Genomic DNA, 18,875 nt, shown 5'->3' with positions numbered 1-18,875 from the left:
TTCCCTATATCAGAATCTAGAGGATTGTGGGTAAATGAAAATTATGTCATGTCATTGGTTGAATTCCCATTGTTTAGGACGTTGTAAGCCAATTACCCAGAATTTATTTGATTCTGAAACGGCAAATTTGCCCTTTCAGCTGAGATGTAGGTCTAAGTATTCATAAAAAAAAATTGTATCCGTTTCAGAATCTAAAGGATTATGGGTAATTCCATTGCTTGTTCACAAATATGAGAATAAAGTCACACCATTGGTTGAATTTCATTGTTCTGGACATTATTAACCAATCACAACATTTTGTTGTACACTTTAGGAAATATTACCCAGAATGCATTATATTCTAAAATGGCAAATTTTGGTGTAGATGTAGATGACAATATCTCAATTAACTGTAACCTTACTATAAGTGTTGCAGTGAGTTAGATAAAGAATTTATCAAATTGTATCTTGTATCATTCAACCAAACTGATCAACTTGTGTAATACCAACTGTTACATGAAGACAGCTGCAAGTCAGCAGTGTATGTGTTAAAAGTGGACTAAGACTTCTTTAAACTGAGTTTTACTGTGCATATTGCTGTTTATTCCACATTGGCCAAATGTATCGGGGAGGGTTGAGATCCCAAAAGACATATTTATCCCTGCCATATTTGTGCCTGTCCCAAGTCATGAGATCAGGAACCTCTAGCCTTTTTTAGTCTTGTGTGTTTTTTAAATTTTGTTTCATTTGTATGTTTTGAATAAGAGTGTGGTGTCCATTTTGATGAACTAGTATACATTATTGTTTATGGACTGGCTGAAGCCCGCCTCAGGGTGTGGGATTTTCTTGCTGTGTTGAAGACCCATTGGTGGCCTTGGGCAGTTATCTGATCTTTAGTTGTGTTGTTGTCTCTTTGATACATTCCCTGTTTAAATTATCTATATGTGTATAACATGCACCCTTTAATCCCCCAAAATCGTGAAGAAAAAGCCTGTTCACTATAAAAAAGCCATTCAAAGGGAACTTATAAGCCATGTATTTAGTCTTTATTAAAGTCTATTAAAGATAAAAATAATATATTAGTTTGTTTGTTTTTAAGTTGCAAGATATATATAAGGATTTTCAGAAATAAATTTTCTATAGAAATTCCTATTTTTAAAATCATCTTTAATAAGTTACTTAACTATTAAAAATATAAAACATTTCATAATGCTCATATTTCCTAACTGTATATTTTTTTCAGGTTAAGAAAACAGCTGCATACACACAACACATGTCGACTGCACCAACAATTGGGCGATTTCCTGGCACAGATCAGTGAACCACTTGAAGCTTTGGACGAATATAATATAGCTTTGAGGTCAGTCATACAAAATATTTATTATTGCTGGACCCTGGATGACACATTTTGTTATACAAATTGCTGGACCCTGGATAACACATTTACTTATCAAAAAGTTTATTTTATTAAAAATTTTCTATTCTTTGTAATTATTCTAAAACAACACTACATACTGCATATAGAGTTATTTTGGCATCAGCTTTTATTTTTGATTACAGGAAAAAAAGATAGGGAAATGTTAGCCGAGTTCATAATTGGCATTTTATGGTCATGGCAATGCATTTTAAATATACAGTAATATTTGATATTTGTTTACGATGAAAAGCTCACCTTAAATATACTGAAAATTTCTAAACATTACAAAAAAATCATGCATACCATTGGATCTGTCAATAGGAAAATTCACTCATATGAATTACACTTCTTTTCTAAATATTTTACAGTGCTCTTTCTTGTTTTTCTCCAATTCCTTCTTAAAAATATGCACTTTTGCAACTTCTTAAAAAAATTTAATTTGTTTATACTTTTCAGCCTAAAAATTCAAAGCAATAAAAAGACTTTCAAAAGGCCAATCATGTTTTGGTCTTGATATTGATAGATGAATGGTTAAATATACAGAATGAGGCAGTACAAATTTGAATATATGACAAATAAAAGAATACTGTTTCAAAATTTCAACTTTCATGTTTATGAATTAGTGACATTTTTGAAGAGAAATATATATGCAAAGTTTATGCACATTCTTGTTATGACATACAATTTTAAAAAGGAACAAACATTGAATCAGCAATATTTGTTATCCTTTTCAGCCTTGACCCTACAAATACAAGAGCAAGGGAAGGCAAGGAAAGAGTGGAAAAACATAATGATGTTGGTTTAGAGAGTACCTATGATTTAGAGGATATGGAAGGCAGTGATAATGATGTGAGTAATTCTCATTGGTTAAGCTAAGAGAAACTAATAGTCAGTTTTTTATCTGTTTATTAGATAGAAAGCTCATCAATAGAAAATCTAACAGTTTTCCTTGGACTAGATCTAAATTAGATAACAAGCGAAACAGAGGGGTTATGTATTTTAGTTAATTGCAAGAAAGGTTAAAATTAGGTCACTACATTACAACATTTTTGATATCACATCAGTGTTCCAGCTTGAATCTCAGGGCAGAAGGGTGCTAGTTGTCTGAAAGGGCACTTTAGCGTTATAACCCAGATTTTAAGGGCAGTGTTGGAAAGTGTATAAATTACCTTGAATATTGCTAGGCTCAGCTGGAGAACATTAGTTGTATTTAAACCATATTCAGAAATTAATGTGTTCTTGATGTTGGTAAGAATTTTTTTTCATCAAATTATCATACCATGAAGCAAAGCATTTCATTCTGATGTTAATCTAAACAAACTTGTACATTTGGTATGGAAAATAATCATCAGAAATTTCAATGTTTTATAACTTATACCAAAATAAACAAGTAGTTTTGAAAGATGGAGTTATATATGCAAAATTGAATGTTGAATGTAATTAAATTATCTACATTTAAATTACTTGTTCAAACATATAGTATATATGTTATTGAGAGTTATTTATTATCTTTTAAATTGTTACAAAAAAGTATTTTTAAGTGCACACCAAAGTGCTCCTCAGTAAGGAGTTTTATAAATATAACAGGTGAGACAGGAGATGATCATATTTATATTGATGCAATAATATATTGCAGAAAGTATAAACAGTTACTTTTTTCTCCATCATTGTTAAAAATAAATTTGTTGAGTGCTCAATGTCAGGAGGATTATAAAATACAAGAAGTATTAAAAACAGGAAGTGAATCTTGTTATGTTCAAAGTACAAATTTCTTTGATTCCTCTTTAAATTTCATACTCATGGTTATGAAACAAAACATTTTTTACCAATTAAGTCAAAACTATGTATGCATTTAAAATTGTTTAAGATTTTATTTTTTATGTTATGCCTTCTGAAATAAATTTTTTCAGGTGTACATGCTGTACATAAACATTACAAATGGATAACATGTGGACATTTCATTCTGTATTAAATATCTAGTATTTGTTCAATTATCTTAAATCCACTAATTAGCAGTAAACAATCATTAACAAAGGTGATAAAACTGCCAAAGCATTAGGTATTTAACTTAATCCCATTGTCAGTTAATTAGTGTTACACAATCAGGTAACAATTTTACCGGAAACGCCGGTAGGCATAAAATTTTGAAATTTTATTTTTTTGAAAAGGCAGAGGGGTGCATTCTTTTACTTTTGAGGGCAGAAGGGCGGGGGTAAGGGCACCAAGGGTGGGCCACCCTTCTATTTAGGGCAGGCAGGAACACTGCACATTATATCCATATTATCAAGAAACCCCAAGTGTTGACTGGGGTATATAAGTATGGTCATCCCTTTGTCTTCTTCAGACCAGCAATAAAATGCTTGCCAAAATTCATTATCTGTTTGTCTGTTCCGGAAGTATAGAATTTGCAGCCGTGTTAAGTCAGAATCAGGATGTTAAATCTGATTCCACATGTAGAGAGAGTGCCACACTGTTTACATGTTAAGAACCCTCACAACAACTCTTTGAGTGATCAGTAGGTGGCCTGTTACTAGGCTTAATTCCTGTCACTATCCCAAATACCCTCATTTTCCAATTGCATTCCAAATTTCATGCCCATCATCCCTGTCCACCCCTTATTGCAGGACATACCTATTGTTTATTTGTTCTAGTCCAGATTATGCATGAAATATTTGCCACTAGACACTAAGCAAACAACAATCAATCATATTATCAATATAATTACATTTCATGTATGTTTCATTGGATTCCATAATTTTGATTAGTTGACAACGACTGTGATGTACTCCAACATCATATTTTATTTCTGTATGAAACAACAGCTAGGACTGTTTGAAAATTACGGTAATCATAGTTCGAAAAAACTGGAACACACTCTTTCCATTAGATAGATCTATGTAAAGGGAAATAACTTACAAATCACTTGTATGTTTGTGTCAACTATTTTTTATAAAAATATTACAAGCTTCTAAGGAACAGAGATTGTTTTTAGATCTGTTTCAGACAAATGTTTAAATGATGAAACTGACTATTGGTTTATAAGACTTGGCTCTTTTATCAAAGATCTACACCCTTTGAATATTAAAATATAGAAATGAGTCTGTCTGGTGTTTCATGGTGAATAAACATTTCAGAATTTTAAGTCCTAAATGCTCTTCAGCTTTGTAATTTATTTGGTCTTTTTAACTCTTTTGATTTGAGCGTCACTGATGAGTCTTTTGTAGACAAGTACAAAATTTAAGCCTGATAAATATGATATGAGTTTATTGATCTAAGCAGATAGACAACATTTAATCAAAGACAAAAACTTGTACTACAGTTAAGGAAGTTGTGGGTATAATGTTTTTGACCTGTCAGTCATTTTTTATGTTATACTTAGTTGTTGTAATGGTACAGCTTCATTTTTTGACAGATCCTCTACAAATTTAGATGATTGTTTCCATTTATCAGAACTATGGATGAGTTCGATAATCAGAAAAATCTGAAATATGGACCATTTGTCTCATGAGGGGTACTTGTTAAAATTACTTATATTATTTCTTGTCGTCATGCTAGCCCCTGTTTTTTTTATCAGATCTTTTTCCAATTTAAATGACGGTTTCCACAAACTAAAACCGTAATTGATTTCAGTTATCCATGTAAAGATTTTTTTCTTAACTTAATTTTTCAGGGAGATTTTGATGGTAGTGATGTGGAAAGTAACTGGTCAGAAACAGAGTTCAGCTGATGACTCATGATAATCATAGTTAAAAGGACATTTGTCTCGAAATGGAAACAGATTTGTTGAACAACTTTCAAATTCTGTGTGTCCCAAAGAAAACTGACATTGATGTCATGTGCAATATTCAACAGAAATAAGAATACTAGTTGATTTGTCCAATTTTGAACTGGACTAAAGTTACTAAATGATTAATTAGAAAAATTTATTAAGAATTGTACAGAAAAGAGTTCTATGGGGATGTTATTTTGTCTTTTTTAGCAATGTTTTTACTATGCCATAGTAGGTATATTACATCGGATATACTAATATTACTGGTAAAGTTTGCATACATAACTTATTTGCTTTGTATTTATTTCGACTTTTAACTTCGGAATTACATTTTTATAAGTATTACATCACAAGTTGTGGTCTGAATAGCTACAAGAATAAATAAATTGTAATCATTACAATTAAAAAATGTATTTATTTCTCTTTTATGTTTGCTTAAACTTTAAAAAAAAAAGTGTCAAATATAAATAAGGGCCACAAATTACAAAAAAGTTGCCAACTCTAATATGTTTGCCTTAACTTTAAAAAAACAATCAGTCAAATATGAATAAGGGCTACAAATTAGAAAAAAAAACTGGGTGATCTCAGGTGCTGCAGAAAGGTAAGCAGATCCTGCTCCACATGTGGCACTTGGAGTGTTGCTCATGTTAGTACAAACCCGGTGATGAGTCAAATTCAGTAGGTCACAATCGAGGAAAAGAAGACAGATTGTGATAACAACAACTAGAACATATCCGTCGTCATCAGTGAAACAGATATTCCATAACAGTCAACAAACACGTGAAGGCATCCGTAAACTTTGCGAAGGGAAATCTCAACTAAGATATTCATCCCTTTATGTAATACAATCAAAGGCAATCTTGCTGTTTCAGGCATCCGTGAGGATACAGATATCAGTATCAATTGGTAAGGTTTTATCAAACCTCTTATCTGTATGACAACACATCATTGATATCAAACCACTTATTTATATTACGTCTTTAATGTGAAAAAAACATTTAATTGAGGTATATAATAAAGTGTAAACTTCACTGTATCTGTGGTATACTTTATTTAAAGATTGATGGGATGTGTCAGTTCAACAAAGTCACCCAAAATATTTAATGATTGGATATCAGTTATATAGCATTACATGAATTTAAAGTATTATGCTAGCTTCTTTTCAAACGAGGACAAGAGGAAGGGAGATTGACTAGGACAAATGGAACATATCCATGAGCGTCTGTGAGTGACACATATAATCCATAGCGATCAACCAACTCACATGATGGTGTGAAATTTGGAAGGGATGACTGCAAGTTTTCCACTATTAACCTGGGCTAAAAAGTTTCATTGTAAGCAGCATCCTTCTATCAAGGAAATCATGATAGGAAATGCAAGCTTTGAAAAATTGTATCAACTAGGAGAAATATATTCCATATGCATGTGCTGCTGGGATGTTGCTATATACATGCAGAAAAAAAGAGGCTGAAGATTCAGTAGGACATTCAAAACCCATATGTTGAAGAAAATTTGACTATGCCAGGGGAAAAAAACAAAACAAAAAAACGGGGAAAAGACAAAAGACGAATAAGTCCACAAAACGCTACATAGAAAACTAAAGATTGAGCAACACCAACCACATCGAAAACTGGGGGTGAACTCAGGTGCTCCAGAAGAATAAGAATTTCCGGCTCCACATGTAGCACCCTTCGTGTTGCTTTTTAAAGTACAAATTCGGTGAAGAGTCTCATTCGGTGATGTCAAAATCAAAGAAAAGAGGACAGAATTTTGGTTGCTACAATTAGAAAAATGGCAAGTTCATACTTATAAAGCTGAAATCATTGCTAAGTTTAATTCTCAACTGACCATCATTGTTAATTTTTAGATGTAGTTTAAAACTGAAACTAAGACTTAACTGTATCTGTATCTGTGGTATCAATTGTTTCATGAGTCTGAACATATGTAAATTAAGGGGCATTTTCACCTCAAAATTTATTCTGAGTACAGACAAACCTGTGTATCTGGAAAAATTTTAAGGCATAGCATGCTCTAGATCAATAAGATTCAAATGTTTTTTATGTTTTAGAAAATTAAAAACTTAACTGGATTTTGCAGTGCACTTTTTTTCATTCCTCCAGAAGGTGCCAAAATAAACAAAGTTGTGAAAGAGGTTTGAGAACTTCCAACCAGGTAATAATTGAAGTGAACTGTATTGATTGACATGGACAAAAGAGGGACAATACTGTGTACCTTAGTGGACCATATCAAGTAAACTCAACTGTTTGTTAATTTTATCATCTTCTGCAGGGACGAAAAAAAGTGCACTGCAAAATCCAGTTAGGTGTTAAATTTAAACATAAAATGCATTTGAATTTTATTTATCTAGGGCATGCTATGCCTTAAAACTTTTCCAGATCCACAGGTTTGTCTGTACTATGAGTAAATTTTGAGGTGAAAACGCAGCCATTTTAACCAAAGGGTCCACCTGAACCTTAAGACAACAGTAGTTTACCGATGTTTAAATCTCATAAATAGAATAAGAAGACAAATCAAGGTACCAAACAAAATTTGAGGGGATTGAACCAAAACAAGGTCATGGCCTCGCTATTTGTTTCGATGTCAAAATCTATGTTTCCATTAAAATAAAAGCACAAGTAATTAATTGCAAGCATGTTTTATCAAATGGCTCAAAAGCTCATACACTTTAACTCTTCCAAAACATGTTATCCGATTACATTAGTTCCGGTTTCCACAATTGAGGGACAATTTGGTCCTTGACATTCCTTAGTTTCTGAAATAAATTAAAAAAAAACAACATTTAGTTAGTTTTTGGTAAGATTGGGATATACGAAAATGAAAGAAAAAGAAATATTACTATATATAAAGAGTATAGACATTCAAGCTAGATTTCAACCTACATTTTGAGCAAATTCAACTATTTCATTTTGGGATTATCATAACTACTGCCTTTGGAGGAATGGGCATGGGATAACTTACTATGTGACGAGTGGTAGGGATGAGCTGCTGGAATAGGTCAATATTTCCAGCTTCATGATATATGATAAGGTCGAAAATTTAAGAAATATATGACAAGTTGCTAATTTAATCAAAAGTATCTGAAACTTAGCAGACGTCAGCTTTTCTGAGGTGCGAAAACAATCAGTCGTAAATGCTTCAGATGTCAGTTAAAACAATTTATTTCTCCATGAAACAGCGGGACCCTGATAGCGAAAGCTATAGGTATATTCTTTGTATGTATTTTTATCATTCAAACATTTAGAAAATGGTGGATACTGGATGTCTCAGCTGCTAACTCTACCACAAAAGGATCGAAGGAACCCCCCTCCCCCTTCCAGCCTCAGATCCCATGTGGGGTGCAAATTATATTATATAACTGATTTCAGAGTATAGTCTACCTTCAACAATGAGCAAAACCCATACCGCATACCAAATACCAAGCTATAAAAGGCCCTGATATGTTCTACATAGTTTACATTAAATTTAATGTAATAAAAAAGGTTAACACAATATCCAACTGTTGAGCGTACATTACTTATAATTCTAGGATTAGTTTTTTGATAAAATGTCAGTCTTTTCCTCCCATCCACAAGCAGCCTTGATTCGGACTGGGAAGAAGAATCAAAGTATTATGTATAACTGCCTTTTGAACTAGAGGGTACCCCAGATACATCAATTGGACTGGTGCAATGTACAGAGAAAACTCAGGAAGATGCTTTGCACAAGCGTAATGGATGCGTTCCCAGCATCTCTCTCTCTCTTCCAACTGAACGAACAAGAAGGCACAGAGCCATAGATTTGAAACATAAGATGCCTAGCAGGGATAGAAAAGAAAAACGAATAATTCGTTCCCCAAGCCAATTTAGCACATACCAGAGGTCAATGATAGTGCACTAGTAGACAAGGAAAAGTAACACTTTAATAATTGCTTATGTAGCATCATTTTGGACATAGCTTAATGATAAAGAGAGGCAAAAGATATCAAAGGGGACATTCAAACTCATAAGTTGAAAATAAACTGACAACGCCATGGCTAAAAAAGACCAACAGACAAACAATAGTACACAAAACTCAACATAGAAAACTAAAGACTGAGCAACACAAACCCAACCAAAAACTTGGGTGATCTAAGGTGCTCCTGAAGGGTAAGCAGATCCTGCTCCACATGTGGCACCCGTCGTGTTGTTCATGTTAATACAAACCTGGTAATAAGTCTAATTCGGTAAGTCACATTCGGGAAAAAGGGAACGGGATTGTACTTGACATTTGGAACATCCGCTATCATCTATGAAACGGATATTCCGTATTGGTCAACCAACTCGTGATGGCGTCCGTAAAATTTACGAAGGGATAATTTCAACTTCACCACTTGGAACTCTTGGTTTAATAGCTTCTTTGTGAGCAGCAACTCTCCATCAAGGAAATCATGATAGTAAATACAAGCCCTGGAATATCGTTTCAACTGGGAGATATATACACCGTATGCAGGCGCTGCTGGAATGTTGCTACATAGGAATGGAAAGTTTACAATTGGGAAGCTGAAATCGTCTCTTTTGTCGTATATATCTGCACGAAATAAGAACGGGGAATGATTTTTAAGGTTTTAAAGCAGAATATTATGGCTTGGATGCTAGTAGGCATGCACTTCGTAAACGATCTTTTAAGACTTCGATGAAAACTGTAGGTATTCATGCTTATTTAAAGTTAATAATGCAATGTTTAGTTGAAGATATTGCTACAAATGTTTGAAGTTATTTCCAAAGGTTATTGAAGAAAACAGGTTATTATGCCTTACAGCTGTTCATTTATGTATGTTATGTTATGTTATTGCTTTTATCTGGTTATTTTGACAAACTTTGTGCCGATGTATAGTGTTAGATACAAGTATTAACAAACGTATATATGCATTATATATTTGAATTTTGTACTTAAAGCGACAAAATATATGTTGAAGAATATCTATTTATATCTTATATGTTTAATTGTAATGCTCAAATATTAGAGGTTAACACTTGTTTCTTGTTTCAAAGTATGTAGATATATACATATATTTATTATTGATAGTTTTAGCAATGATATAACGGAGTTTTTGAAATCAATGTCGATATCTCATTTATTTTTTATAACTCAATCGACCCTGATTATCAATTCAAGAAATAAAAAAAATCTCATCAAAGTTACATGGCTTATAGTTTTGTATGCCAGACGCGCGTTTCGTCTACATGAAAGTCAAGATATTAAGGATCACTTAACTGTATCTGTCGTTTTTCTTTTTATTTAAAGTTCGATGGAACGAATGCGTTCAACACGGAAACCAAACTTAGTAGTGATTTAATGAAAATAAATCATCTATATAGAGGAATGTGAAGCCAATGAAAAATGCTACTTTGGTTTTTTTTTCTTCTCGGGAAGCACCCGTAGAAAGTCTCTCTCACATAGAATAAGGAACAAGTCGGCAGATGGAGAAGCACAGTTGGATATCATCATAGATACCAGGCTTAAAATTTTGTACGCCAGACACCCGATTCGTCTACAAAAGACTCACCAGTGACGCTCGCATAAAAAAGTTAAAAAGGCCAAATAAAGTAAAGAGTTCAAGAGCATTGAGGACCCAAAATTTTGAAAGGTTTTGCCAAATACAGCTTAGGTAATCTATACCGTGGTCAGAAAATCATTAGTATTTCGAAAATTAATTATGTCACCCGATCGACAATGTCGGGTGACGTATTGCTTTTCCTCTGTTTCTTTGTTATCATGTCACCCGATCGACAATGTCGGGTGACATATTGCTTTTCCTCTGTTTCTTTTTCCCTATTATTATGTCAACCGATCGACAATGTCGGGTGACATATTGCTTTTCCTCTGTTTCTTTTTTCGTATTATTATTATTTTTCTTCCACATAATTTTGTCCGGCAGTTTTCTCGGAGGTAATGAAACCAATCTTCATGATTGTTGAGCATAAAGAGGACCACCATCAGTGGAGTTGCAGTGAAACTTTAGAACTTTAAAATGGCCGCCGTTTCCATGGAAACAGCAAAAATGTAAAAAATATTTTTTTTTGTTTTTGATGACTAATTTGAGAATGCCTTAACTAAATATCATCAAATTTTAATACAACATAGGTATCCACTATATACAGGTTTTGGATGATTTTGAGAATCATCGGAACAACTGTATTGCCATGGAAACTGGGGAAAGGTTTCACATTATAACCCTATGGGAAAAACCTTAAAGTAGCATTTTCTCTCTTAAAAAGGTAGGTCAAATCCATTTAAACTTTGATGGTATGTTCCCTCCCATGTACCAATGTGGCATCTGTCATTACAATTTTGGGAATGGTCTTTGTTACCATGGAAACCAGCAAAAATGTCAAAAATTTCAAAATGCACTAAACTTAATAAAACTTTATATTAATGCTAACTGGCATGTATAGATAAGACTTTTGACTTTGGAATTTCCAAAATGGTTGCCGTTGCCATGGAAACAGCAAAAATATGAAAATTTCAAAATGCTCAAAATGTTCTGAAAATTTACAGAAAGATGTATTGCCATGCAAATTCGTGCATTCACTGTTTAAAATTTTGAAATGGCTGCCACTTAGTGGCAATGGGGGGAAGGGTGACATCCGCTATTGCTTGCAATGGCAAATCTAGTTATTATTATTTTTCTTCCACCTAATTTTGTCCGCCAGATTTCTCAGAGCCACAGGAACCTATCTAAATGATGGGGCACTATAACACGGAACCCTGACTTTCGAGTTGCAGTGCAACTTTGGAACTAAAAAATGGCTGCCGTTACCATGGAAACAGAAAAAATGTGAAAAAAAATAAAAATTGCAAATCCATTAAATCTTTCATTATGAGACCCAACTTGATGAAACTTTAGCGGAATGTAGCCTGGCATGCCAAGATGTGTTGACCATATTTAGAAATTCTAAAATGGCTGCCATTACCATGGAAACTGGAGAAACATTTACCATTAGCCCTATGGGAAATTCTTAAAAGTAGCATTTACTCACTTATAAGTTATAATGGAAGGTCAAATTCCATGATTCTTTCATGGTATATTCCTGGTTATCTGCCAAAGTGGCATCTGTCTTTAAAATTTTAGAATCGGTCACTGTTACCATGAATACAGCGCAAATTCAAAAATGTCCAAAATTTTCAAAATGCTCCAAACTTGATAAAACTTCACAGAAATGTCAATTTTTTGCATTGTTTCCATAGTAACGGCAGCCATTTTGGAAATTTCAAAGCCAAATGCCGCTCATCGTTACTGTGAAGTTTCATTAAGTTTGGAGCATTTTGAAATTGTTGAAATTTTTGGTGTAGTTTCCATGGCAACATAGTAATTTCAACGATTGTCAAAATCAGTCAAAACCTGTATATAGTGGGCAACTACATTGTATTAAAATTTAATGATTTAAAGTTTAAACATATTCACCAAAATCCAAATTTTTATTTTTTCACCTTTTTTCAGTTTCCATGGTGATGGCAGCCATTTTTTAGTTCCAAAGTTGCACTGCAACTCGAAAGTCAGGGTTCCTCATTATAGTAAATAATCATAAAGATTGGTTCCATTGGCTGTAAAAAAACAGCCGGAAAAAATCATTGGAAGAATAATAATAATAAGTAGAATTGATATTGCAAGCAATAGCGGATGTCACCCTTCCCCCATTGCCACTAAGCGGCAGCCATTTCAAAAATTTCAAATTGTGAATGCACATATATGCTTGGCTATACATCTTTCTCTTTATTTTCAGAACATTTGGAGCATTTTGAAATTTTACACGTGTTTGCTGTTTCCATGACAACCGCGGCCATTTTGGAAATTCCAAAGTCAAAAGTCTCATCTACACTTGGCAGTTAACACACATAATAAGTTTCAGTAACTTTGGAACATTTTGAAAATTTTGACATTTTTGCTGTTTACATGGTAACCACGATTAATTCCAAAATTTTAGTGACAGGTACCCCATTGGGACATGAGAGGGAACATACCATTAAAGTTTCACTGGGTTTGACCTACCATATTAAGAGAGGAAATGCTACTTAAAGGTTTTCAGAAGGGTTTTTAGAGCATTTTGACCTTTTTTGCATTGTTTCCATAGTAACGGCAGATATTTTGGAAATTCTAAAGCCAAATTCCACATCTACAAATGTTGCTCATCGTTACTGTGAAGTTTCATTAAATTTGAAGCATTTTGATATTTTTGAAATTTTTGGTGTAGTTTCCATGGCAACATAGTAGTTCCAATGTTTGTTAAAAATCATCCCAAACCTGTATATAGTGGACACCTACATTGTATTAAAATCTGATGATTTTAAGTTTAAGCATTCACAAATTCTTCTCCAAACTCCAAAATTATATTTTTTCGCCTTTTTTCGGTTTCCATGGTAACGGCAGCCATTTTTTAGTTACAAAGTTCCACTGCAACACAAAAGTTGGTGTTCCTCATTATAGTGAACAATCATTTAGATTGGTTCCATTGGCTCCGAGATAACTGGCAGACAAAATAGGTGGAAGTATAATAATAATAACTAGATTTGCCATTGCAAGCAATAGCGGATGTCACCCTTCCCCAATTGACACTAAGCGGCAGCCATCTCGAAAATTTTAAACAGTGAATAAAATTGAGAATGGAAATGGGGAATGTGTCAAAGAGACAACAACCCAACCATAGAGCAGACAACAGCCGAAGGCCACCAATGGGTCTTCAATGCAGCGAGAAACTCCCGCACCCGGAGGCGTCCTTCAGCTGGCCCCTAAACAAATATGTATACTAGTTCAGTGATAATGGACGTCATACTAAACTCCAAATTATACACAAGAAACTAAAATTAAAAATGATATGCATGGCAATACATATTTCTGTAAATTTTCAGAACATTTGGAGCCATATGAAATTTTCACATATTTGCTGTTTCCATGACAACGGCGGCCATTTTGGAAATTTGAAAGTCAAAAGTTTCCTCAACACTTGCCAGATAACATTATTATCAAGTTTCATTAAGTTTGGAGCATTTTAATTTTTTTTTCATTTTTGCAGTTTCCATGGCAACGGTGGCCGTTTTGGAAATTTCAAAGTCAAACATCTCATCTTTACCTGCCAAGTAACAATCACATTAAGTTTCATAAAGTTTGGAGCATTTTGAAATTTTTGACATCTTTGCTGGTTTCCATGGTAACAGAGACCATTCCAAAAATGTAATGACAGATGCCACATTGGTACAATGGAGGGAACATACCATCAAAGTTTTAATGGATTTGACATACCATTTTAAGAGAGGAAATGCTACTTTAAGGTTTTTGGAGCATTTTGATCTTGTCTGCATGTTTCCATGGTAACTGTAGCCATTTTAGAAATTCCAACGCCAAATTCCACACCAACCAATGTTGCTCATCGTTACTGTGAAGTTTCATCAAAATCATCCAAAACCAGTATATAGTGGACACCTACATTGTATTAAAATCTAATGATGTTAAGTTTAAGCATATCCAAATAATTCACCAAAACCAAAAACTTGATTTTTTCACATTTGTTCCCTTTCCATGGTAACGGCAGCCATTTTTTATGTTCCAAAGACCTACTGCAACTCGAAATTTTGTGTTCCTCATTATAGTAAACAATCATTAAGATTGGTTCCATTGGCTCCAAAAAAACTGCCGGACAAAAATCATTGGAAAAATAATAATAACTAGATTTGCCATTGCAAGCAATAGCGGATGTCACCCTTCACCCCATTGTCACTAAGTGGCACCTATTTCAAAAATTTTAAACAGAGAATGCACACATATGCATGGCAATACATCTTTCTGTAAATTTTCAGAAAATTTAAAGCATTTTCAAAAATTTCACTTTCTGACCTTTTTTGCATTGTTTCCATGGTAACGGCAGCCATTTTGGAAATTTCAACGCCAAACGCCACGTCTACAAATGTTGCTCATCATTACTGTGAGGTTTCATAAAGTTTGAAGCATTTTGAAATTTTTGAAATTTTTGCTGCAGTTTCCATGACTACATAGTAGTATCAATCATTGTCAAAATCATCCAAAACCTGTGTATAGTGGACAACTACATTGTATCAAAATTGAATGATTTTAAGTTTAAGCATACCCAAATAATTCACCAAACCCTAAAATTTAATTTTTTCACCTTATTTCGGTTTCCATGCTGATGGCAGCCATTTTTTTAGTTCCAAAGTTGCACTGCAACCCGAAAGTCAGGTTCCTCGTTATAGTAAACAACCATTAAGATTGATTCCTTTGGCTCTGAGAAAACTCCCGGACAAAATTAGGTGGAAGAATAATAATAACTAGATTTGCCATTGCAAGCAATAGCGGATGTCACCCTCCCCCCATTGCCACTTAGTGGCAGCCATTTCAAAAATTTTAAACAGTGAGTGCACATATATGCATGGTAATACATCTTTCTGTGTATCTTCAGATTATTTGGAGCATTTTGAAATTTTCACATTTTACCATTTTGGAAATTCCAAAGTGAAAAGTCTTATCTATACATGCCAGTTAGCATTAATATAAAGTTTTATTAAGTTTGGTGCATTTTGAAATTTTTGACATTTTTGCTGGTTTCCATGGTAACAAAGACCATTCCCAAAATTGTAATGACAGATGCCACATTGGTACATGGGAGGGAACATACCATCAAAGATCAATGGATTTGACCTACCATTTTAAGAGAGAAAATGCTACTTTAAGGTTTTTCCCATAGGGTTATAATGGGAAACCTTTCCCCAGTTTCCATGGCAATACAGTAGTTCCGATGATTCTCAAAATCATCCAAAACCTGTATATAGTGGATATCTATGTTGTATAAAAATTTGATGATTTTTAGTTCAGGCATTCTCAAATTAGTCATCAAAAACAAAAAAAATATTTTTCACATTTTTGCTGTTTCCATGGAAACGGCGGCCATTTTAAAGTTCCAAAGTTTCACTGCAACTCCACTGATGGTGGTCCTCATTATGCTCAACAATTATGAAGATTGGTTCCATTGCCTCCGAGAAAACTGCCGGACAAATTTAGGTGGAAGAAAAACTAGATTTGTAATTGCGAGCAATAACGGATGGCACCCTCGTCCCCCCCCCATTGCCAGGGTAACGGCAGCCATTTTGAACATTCCAAAGTCAAACAGTGCATCTGCACATGGCCAATAACATTTTTGTGAAGTTTCATTAAGTTTGGAGCATTTTGAAAATTTAGAATTTTTTGCTGTTTCCATGGTTATAGCGGCCATTTTGAAAATTCCAATGTCAAATAACAATTCTGCACATGCCAGGTAACATTTCTGTGAAGTTTCATAAAGTTTGGAGCATTTTGAAATTTTTGGACATTTCTGCTGTTTAAAATGGCATGCCATGGTAACGGCAGCCATTTTTTAGTTCCAAAGTTCCACTGCAACACAAAAGTTGGTGTTCCTCATTATAGTGAACAATCATTTAGATTGGTTCCATTGGCTCCGAGATAACTGGCAGACAAAATAGGTGGAAGTATAATAATAATAACTAGATTTGCCATTGCAAGCAATAGCGGATGTCACCCTTCCCCAATTGACACTAAGCGGCAGCCATCTCGAAAATTTTAAACAGTGAATAAAATTGAGAATGGAAATGGGGAATGTGTCAAAGAGACAACAACCCAACCATAGAGCAGACAACAGCCGAAGGCCACCAATGGGTCTTCAATGCAGCGAGAAACTCCCGCACCCGGAGGCGTCCTTCAGCTGGCCCCTAAACAAATATGTATACTAGTTCAGTGATAATGGACGTCATACTAAACTCCAAATTATACACAAGAAACTAAAATTAAAAATGATATGCATGGCAATACATATTTCTGTAAATTTTCAGAACATTTGGAGCCATATGAAATTTTCACATATTTGCTGTTTCCATGACAACGGCGGCCATTTTGGAAATTTGAAAGTCAAAAGTTTCCTCAACACTTGCCAGATAACATTATTATCAAGTTTCATTAAGTTTGGAGCATTTTAATTTTTTTTCATTTTTGCAGTTTCCATGGCAACGGTGGCCGTTTTGGAAATTTCAAAGTCAAACGTCTCATCTTTACCTGCCAAGTAACAATCACATTAAGTTTCATAAAGTTTGGAGCATTTTGAAATTTTTGACATCTTTGCTGGTTTCCATGGTAACAGAGACCATTCCAAAAATGTAATGACAGATGCCACATTGGTACAATGGAGGGAACATACCATCAAAGTTTTAATGGATTTGACATACCATTTTAAGAGAGGAAATGCTACTTTAAGGTTTTTGGAGCATTTTGATCTTGTCTGCATGTTTCCATGGTAACTGTAGCCATTTTAGAAATTCCAACGCCAAATTCCACACCAACCAATGTTGCTCATCGTTACTGTGAAGTTTCATCAAAATCATCCAAAACCAGTATATAGTGGACACCTACATTGTATTAAAATCTAATGATGTTAAGTTTAAGCATATCCAAATAATTCACCAAAACCAAAAACTTGATTTTTTCACATTTGTTCCCTTTCCATGGTAACGGCAGCCATTTTTTATGTTCCAAAGACCTACTGCATCTCGAAATTTTGTGTTCCTCATTATAGTAAACAATCATTAAGATTGGTTCCATTGGCTCCAAAAAAACTGCCGGACAAAAATCATTGGAAGAATAATAATAACTAGATTTGCCATTGCAAGCAATAGCGGATGTCACCCTTCACCCCATTGTCACTAAGTGGCACCTATTTCAAAAATTTTAAACAGAGAATGCACACATATGCATGGCAATACATCTTTCTGTAAATTTTCAGAAAATTTAAAGCATTTTCAAAAATTTCACTTTCTGACCTTTTTTGCATTGTTTCCATGGTAACGGCAGCCATTTTGGAAATTTCAACGCCAAACGCAACGTCTACAAATGTTGCTCATCATTACTGTGAGGTTTCATAAAGTTTGAAGCATTTTGAAATTTTTGAAATTTTTGCTGCAGTTTCCATGACTACATCATGTACATAGTAGTATCAATCATTGTCAAAATCATCCAAAACCTGTGTATAGTGGACAACTACATTGTATCAAAATTGAATGATTTTAAGTTTAAGCATACCCAAATAATTCACCAAACCCTAAAATTTAATTTTTTCACCTTATTTCGGTTTCCATGCTGATGGCAGCCATTTTTTTAGTTCCAAAGTTGCACTGCAACCCGAAAGTCAGGTTCCTCGTTATAGTAAACAACCATTAAGATTGATTCCTTTGGCTCTGAGAAAACTCCCGGACAAAATTAGGTGGAAGAATAATAATAACTAGATTTGCCATTGCAAGCAATAGCGGATGTCACCCTCCCCCCATTGCCACTTAGTGGCAGCCATTTCAAAAATTTTAAACAGTGAGTGCACATATATGCATGGTAATACATCTTTCTGTATATCTTCAGATTATTTGGAGCATTTTGAAATTTTCACATTTTACCATTTTGGAAATTCCAAAGTGAAAAGTCTTATCTATACATGCCAGTTAGCATTAATATAAAGTTTTATTAAGTTTGGTGCATTTTGAAATTTTTGACATTTTTGCTGGTTTCCATGGTAACAAAGACCATTCCCAAAATTGTAATGACAGATGCCACATTGGTACATGGGAGGGAACATACCATCAAAGATCAATGGATTTGACCTACCATTTTAAGAGAGAAAATGCTACTTT

The 18,875-nt window shown here is 34.0% G+C and overlaps 1 protein-coding gene across 3 annotated transcripts in view; it reads left to right on the top strand.

Annotated features, from left to right (window-relative positions):
- The window catches only part of LOC127711303 (anaphase-promoting complex subunit 7-like), a 72,706-nt gene that overhangs the window by 21,655 nt on the left and 32,176 nt on the right, over positions 1-18,875 (top strand). The window contains exons 14-16 of one of the 3 annotated variants that reach the window (XM_052217297.1): positions 1,223-1,339; positions 2,131-2,245; positions 5,067-5,574. The exons of 1 other annotated variant lie outside the window; for it this stretch is intronic. In XM_052217297.1, the coding sequence (XP_052073257.1) occupies positions 1,223-1,339; positions 2,131-2,245; positions 5,067-5,123 (289 nt within the window). In that variant the 3' untranslated portion in view covers positions 5,124-5,574. Of the gene's footprint in view, positions 1-1,222; positions 1,340-2,130; positions 2,246-5,066; positions 5,575-18,875 lie in introns of those variants that run through there. One more of the 3 variants, XM_052217298.1, reaches the window with a different exon arrangement.

The sequence above is a fragment of the Mytilus californianus genome, unplaced genomic scaffold, assembly GCF_021869535.1.
Source record: "Mytilus californianus isolate M0D057914Y unplaced genomic scaffold, xbMytCali1.0.p SCAF_8, whole genome shotgun sequence".
NCBI classification, from domain to species: Eukaryota; Metazoa; Mollusca; class Bivalvia; order Mytilida; family Mytilidae; genus Mytilus; species Mytilus californianus.
Note: the sequence above shows the minus strand (reverse complement) of the source record. Positions and strands in the feature narration are given on the sequence as shown.